At 32.6% G+C, this 6772-nt stretch overlaps 1 protein-coding gene across 1 annotated transcript; it reads right to left on the minus strand.

The window, feature by feature from the left end:
* Window positions 1-513: 513 nt before the first annotated feature.
* LOC143055512 (uncharacterized) lies at window positions 514-6128 on the minus strand. Its single transcript, XM_076228672.1, has 2 exons — window positions 6085-6128; window positions 514-4417 (listed from the first exon to the last, which is right to left on the minus strand). Exon 2 carries the CDS (start codon window positions 4404-4406, stop codon window positions 645-647), a length of 3762 nt encoding a protein of 1253 aa, XP_076084787.1. The 5' UTR covers window positions 4407-4417; window positions 6085-6128; the 3' UTR covers window positions 514-644.
* Between the last annotated feature and the right edge of the window lie 644 nt (window positions 6129-6772).

The raw sequence follows: 6772 nt of genomic DNA on the forward strand, positions 1-6772 counted from the left end.
GCACTTCAGTTTTATATATTAAATATTGTATTGTCATATAAATCATATCAGGATTATTTACTAGTAAATAAAAATATAATATATAATAAATATAAACAAACGACAAACTCCAAAACACGGGGAAAACATATCCTTAGAAAGTATAAATAATTACAATTTTTTTTTATTATATGCTATACATAAATAAAGGGTCCCCTGTCTTCAGTTCTAAAGTATGCTTACATGTAAGAAAAGACCCTATGATTTTAATTTCTTTTGAAGTTGATGGGAAATTAGAGATTTATATTGTCATTTTCATCACATTAATTCGAATCTTGTATAATTAAAGACGTGTCCATATAAGTCTACTCCAAGTTTAATTTTTTTTTAATATTAAATGATATGAGTTTCGATTGAATTAAAGGATCATAGTCCTTTTTCTCTTGGAATTTTAATATGCCTACGAAAACTCAATTCAATATGAAGTCGCTTAACCTTGATACTTAAAAATAGAGACAAATCGAAAAATCTGAGATTAGGAATACGAGACAAGATTGTTTTTATCAATTGTTTCACTTTCGATAATTGGAAAACTAGTATTGATCAAAATACGAGTTTATACTTCGATTTTATGACTTAAAGTTCAATTTATTTATCAGCGTTACTCAGTCAATGACGATTATAGGCGGGTCCTCACAATTCTGATCATCTAAATCAATTACATTTGGCAATAACGTATTTGAACTCATTGAGTTTGTCTCTGTCACTGTACTAGAATCCAAGTTAGTCCCTCCTAGTGCAGCGGTTGCTTCATTCATAAGGTAACCGATTTGATCCAAAATGCACTTAATATCATCTTCATGCGCGATTTCGCGAACTTTGACCTTTTTTCCGTCGTGTTCGAATTTGAATACTGACTCCTGTAGTTGAATATAAACAAATCTATGTCCATCAGTAACAACAGCAAATAATGGACATTTGGTGCTGAAGGCGTCACCAAGGTTATCGACTCGTAACAAATTCGTCTGCAAAATTAGCAATTGCAGCAAAGCCTGCGCAACGGCACTGTCGTTCAAACTTTTGATACTTTTTGTTTCCACACATCCAATTATTTTACCATCTTTAGCTATGCAATAATCAAATCTGCAGTTCGGAAGAAATTTACAATCGATATTTTTGTCTACCTCAATATTTAAGCCTAGCGAATAACACAGTGGAAATAATAACGCGTCTAATACAAGCCTACTTCCGCATTCTGTTGCCGTGATAGACTTTAAATGTGAAACAATTTCTGTAGTATTATTTTTCTTGCTTTCATTTGTTTGCACAGCCTGAACAACTTCAAGCTTTTGAATTAATTCCGATTGAATATATTCTGACACCTCGTTATCACCTATGGCAAGATCTGTCGAAATTTCTATTTTCCGGACTGTTTCATCAAAATCAAAGTATCCCGCAATATTTGGAACAGTCCATTTACTGCATGATTTATCAATGTCAGATTTTTTTGACTTTTGAATATTTTCATTTCGATCTCGGAAACGATTAATTTCAAAAGGTTTATCAATATAACAAAGATCGCTTGCTGATACCTTAAGTGTGGCAGGTGTATTGTCTTCTTTATCTTCTTCCTTTCTTTGCACCTTTTCTGCCTGTATCGCTAATGCTGGCTCTATTGAGCTTTCCATCGCCACATATTCTAGAGCTTTCGTAAAATCTGTTTGCTTTTCGATTTTCGTGACAGTGGTACTGCATTCTTTATCAAGTTTCGAATGTATTGACGTTGGATCTCGTGGTTTATTCATTTCAGCATTTTCTTGAGTATCAAAGATGTCGTCCTTTAACATATCTATAATGTTAACTGCGTTTTCGTCTAGTCTATCGTCTTCCGGCCTTTTTTCATACTCTTTCTGTGCTATGTTAAAAGTTCTTGTTGCTTGTTCTGTAGATCTATCTATCACAATATCTTCTTGAACTTCCGTTAAATCTGTAAGAATTTCAATTTTCAGAACTCTGTTACTGTTCGATGTATACGGATCAGAGTTTATTGACGTTGGATCTCGTGGTTGATTTATTTCGACATTTTTCCTATAATCCGAACTACCATCAGCTGACATTTGTATAAGGTCAGGTGCGCTTTGGTCTAGTTTATCGTCTTCCAACTTTTTTGCATATTCTAATTGTGTGACTTCCAAAGTTCTTGTTGTTGGTTCTGTAGAGCTATCTATCGTCATATCTTCTTTTACTTCCGTAAAATCTGTTGGTGTTTCAATTTTCAGGACTCTGTCACTACATAATGTTTCAGGATAGTAATTTATTGTCGTTAAATCCCGTGGTTGATTTATTTCAACATTTTCTTCATTGTCCGAGCTATCGTCCGATGACATATGTATAATGTCAGGTGCGCTACCGTCTAGTTTTTCTTCTGAGCGTCTCACATTTTCCCCCCGTTCACTTTCTAAAGTAATTGTTGTTGGTTCTGTAGAGCTATTATTCGCAATATCTTCTTCAACTTTAGAACACGTTAAATTTGCTGTCTTTTCTATTTTTCGACATGTCATATTGCAGAATTTATCTACATCAGAACTTATTGGCGTTGGGTTTCGCAAATTATTCATATCAACATTTTTTTCATTATCCGAGCTATCGTGTCCTGACATATGTATTATGTCAGTTGCGTTTTTGTCTTTTTTATCTTTTTCTGGCCTTTTTTCATATTCTTTCTGTGTCACTTCCAAAGATACTGTTGATGATTTTGTAGACTTATTTATTTCATCTTCTTCAACTTCGGTAAAATCTGTCGGCATTTCAAATCTGAGAACCCTGTCCCCACACAGTGTATCTAGATCAAAATTTATTGGCATTGTATCTCGTGGTTGACTCCAATCAACATTTGTGTCATTATCCGATCTATCGTCCGTTAATATATGTATTACGTCAGTTGCGTTTCCGTCTAGTTTTTCTTCTTCCGGACTATTTTCATATTTTTTCCTTGCAACTTCTTTAGATATTGTTGTTGGTTCGGTGGAGATATCTATTGCACTATCTTCTTTTACTTCGAATTCCGTAATTTCTGTTGTGCTTTCGATTTTTCGGGTTGTCATATTGCAGGATCTATCAAGGTCAGAACTTATTGACGGTGAGTCTCGTGATTGATTCATATCAACATTTTCTTCATTATCAGAACTACAATCCATTGCCATATGAATAATATCATGTGCATTTTCGTCTAGTCGATCGTCATCCGGTTTTTTTTCATAATCTTTCTGTGCCACTTCAAAAGTTCTTGTTGCTTGTTCTGTAGAGTATGTAGAGCTATCTACAGTCATATCTTCTTGAACTGCCGTATAATCTGTTTGCATTTTAATTTTGTTGCATGTGTGACTGTTTGATATAACGATATTAGATTTTATTGATGGTGGATGTGCACTATGATCTCGTCTTCGATCAATTTCAACATTTTCCTCCATGTTAGAAATATTGTCTTCTGAGATGTATACTATGTTAGGTGTTTTGTCGTATGGTTTCTCTTCTATTCCTATGTCGCATTCTTTATGTACCATTTCTGTAGTGCTAATTGCTGGTTGTGATAGGCTATCCATTACTGCATTTTCATGAGCATCGGTAAAATCTGGAGTGTCAGTTTCCAGGACTGTCTCCGTGCATGGCTTATCAATATCAGATTTTATTGATGAAAGATATACTTTCCTATTAGTTTCAAAATTCTCCACGTTACTAGATATATTGTCTGTTAAAATATATGTCGTGTCAGATGCGGTATCCTCTGCTTCCTTTCCATTTTCGTATTCTTCCTGTGCCCCTTTTATTACTGTTTCTGTTCTGTGTTCCATTGTTATATCAGCTGACAATTCCTTTTCAATCTTGAACTTTTTTCTCGGACTTGAATCCAAATCACTTGGAATATCATACCTAGGTTTTGACTTCCGATGAAAAGCCGAAGGAATTGTTTCCAAAATACTTGGACTCATCTCCTCGTCAGAGGAATCAACATCTTTTGTGTTAGTTGTTTCAAAGTTCAACTGACGGCGGGCAGATTCAATACCAGAAATATTAATTGGTTCAGCTGTATATTTAGATTTTTCTTTTGGCCATGTGTCTGCCCGTGACATGCCTATCTGACTTCTGTCGTAAACAGTGACATTTTGTGGTTTGGTTTGAGGTTCTTCAACATTTAAATGTTTATAAGTTTCAATTGTATCTTTACTTCCACTTATCTCAATAATACCGCCTTTCCTCACCAACAATTTGGTTGCAAATGTATTCGCCAAACATTTTGTACTAATTTTTGTACTGATACATACATTATTTGATTGAACATCGTGCACTCTTTTAATACTCGATAAAAAATGTTTCCATTTCTTTTCGTTGTCAATAGTTCGTTGCTTTTGTTGCTTATCCATTTTCATTCCCTTTTCACCTAAATAAGATAAAAGAAAACCATTAAATGGTTCTCACCTAAATTAAAAAGAGCAAACCACAATGGTTTTAACCTTGATTAAAAAAAGCAAACTCTTTTAAATATGAAATGTGAAATTCACAGACTCGTAAATATTAAACAACTTTTACAGATATTTTCGATTTAAATCTCTTTACCTGTATTTATTTCATCAAGAAACTATAAAATTCTGAATCTTTGCTTTTTTATCATCCTGGTAGCATTAAATGAAGATTACGGTGCTTTCTGTTATTGATTTATTGGTTAAATAACTGATCTTTTAATTGATTTATTTGTTGTTGCTAACCGTCTAACGGAAAATATTACACTGTTTTGTATACTTGTAGTAGATAGATACGCTGATTCGAATTTGTTCACATGCAATAGACCTTATTCTCGGACACATTATGCTGACTTTTTTTCTCTTTTTTTTATTAACTGCCAATAAAGATCTTATAACTTCAAACTATTTTCGACTTTTGAGTCCCCCCCCCCACCGCCCACCCCACCCAAAAAAATGAACCCTTCGAAATAGCTTCAGAATATTTTTTGAAATTATTTGATTTATTAATAGTTTTTACAGCAAGTTCTTATTCTCTTTTCAAATACGTAATATATCGTGTTATTCAATGAGGCTTACCATTTCAAAAACAAATATGTGTCCTATTTTTGTTCTACTTTCGGTTTCTATTTAACAATTAATCTTCAAATGAATACACCATTACTGTTGTTTGTCTTGTGGTCTATTTCTTTTTTTGTTGTTGTCAGTTTATTGTCGACTTATGAGTTTGAATGTCTCCCTTTTATCCTGTTCTTATGTACATGTATGTACTAAAAACACATAATAAAAAACTTCATTGCCATAAAAACTGACTGAATAGTGTTATCAGATTGTTTTTCGAAGTACAATTAAGATATACACAGTTACTTAGAAGCAAAATGACATTGTACAACATACATGTATTTTAAAACAATCTGATATTATTCTGTCGTGTATTTCAATTCGGGTCAAACATATAACTACTGAAATATGTATATACCATACATGTGATGTGTTATGTATATGTTTTTCCTTATTTAGGGAACAGTCATTATTTACCAGCTGGGGGGGGGGGTAATTTTTTTTTGGGGGGGGGTCAATAATGACTGTTTCCTTATGTAATAGATTTTTAACATATTGGTAAAAATTTAAGGAAAATGTGGTTCACTGCCAGACAACTATCCACCAAAGTTCAAATGAAGTGGATGTAAGCAGTAATTGGTTGTTTCAAAACATGTTCGAATCTGAGGTACATCGTAGAACTACATGTTTTTTAAATTGTTACTTATATTTCATTGAACGTTTCGATACTGATGTTTTTATTTATATATATATATATATATATATATATTTGTTTTTGTCGAAACATTTTTATATTTTTATCACTGAGGATGGAGGGTGGCCGATTTCAAAATCAAAACAAATAGAATTTATGTAAAATGTCCTGTATTTTTTTACTTTCAGTTTCAATTTCAATTTATAATAATTGAAACGAAAACTTTCTTAATTGCTTTTTAGAAAGAATGCATTGGAGGTTCTTACAACTTGGAACACACGAATGCATGAGCTGATTTATACAATATATAAATTAAAAAAAAAAAACACTTACCATAAAAAATGATCGAATATGTTTATCAGTACGTTTTCCGAGCTAAATTTAGAAATATGCGTAATGACACTATTTATTTATTTACAAGATAAACGACAATGATCAATAACACATTTAGGAGGGTCTAGATGGGGATTTCAAATAGAGAATAATGGGTAAAAAGAGCAGAATAAGAATGGCCAAAAAATAGATAGTATAGAGAAAAATCGGCCAAGCAAATAAAGAGTAGAGAATAACGGAGTGCTTAAATTAAAAGAATAGAGAAAAATGGGTTAAAAAATTAAATATAGAAACGAAGGACCCCCTTTTCCAGACCTTCGTCAACGAGACATTTAAATGTTTGTTCGGACATTCTTATGTTGAGCAGTTGTGTAATTCAAGACAGGTCATTACATAAAATTATGAACAAGCATAGCTGTGCTGCGTAATATAATATTACGTATTAAGTGTTTCGTTATAAACCTAATCTATTTTTAACATACCTGGTTCATTTTCAAGAAAAACTTAAAAGACATTAGGTCTCTATCACTTGTGGTTTAACAGTTAGAAATGCAAATCACTAATATCAAATGTATGAAGGGGAATAACTCGCATATACAGTCATTGGAAAGCTTCGGTCAAATAAATTTAACATCCTGAGATATAATGGGCATTTTGCAAAAAATAATTTGTCGCTTTCTTTTACGGT

The sequence above is a fragment of the Mytilus galloprovincialis genome, chromosome 12, assembly GCF_965363235.1.
Source record: "Mytilus galloprovincialis chromosome 12, xbMytGall1.hap1.1, whole genome shotgun sequence".
Classification (NCBI taxonomy): domain Eukaryota; kingdom Metazoa; phylum Mollusca; class Bivalvia; order Mytilida; family Mytilidae; genus Mytilus; species Mytilus galloprovincialis.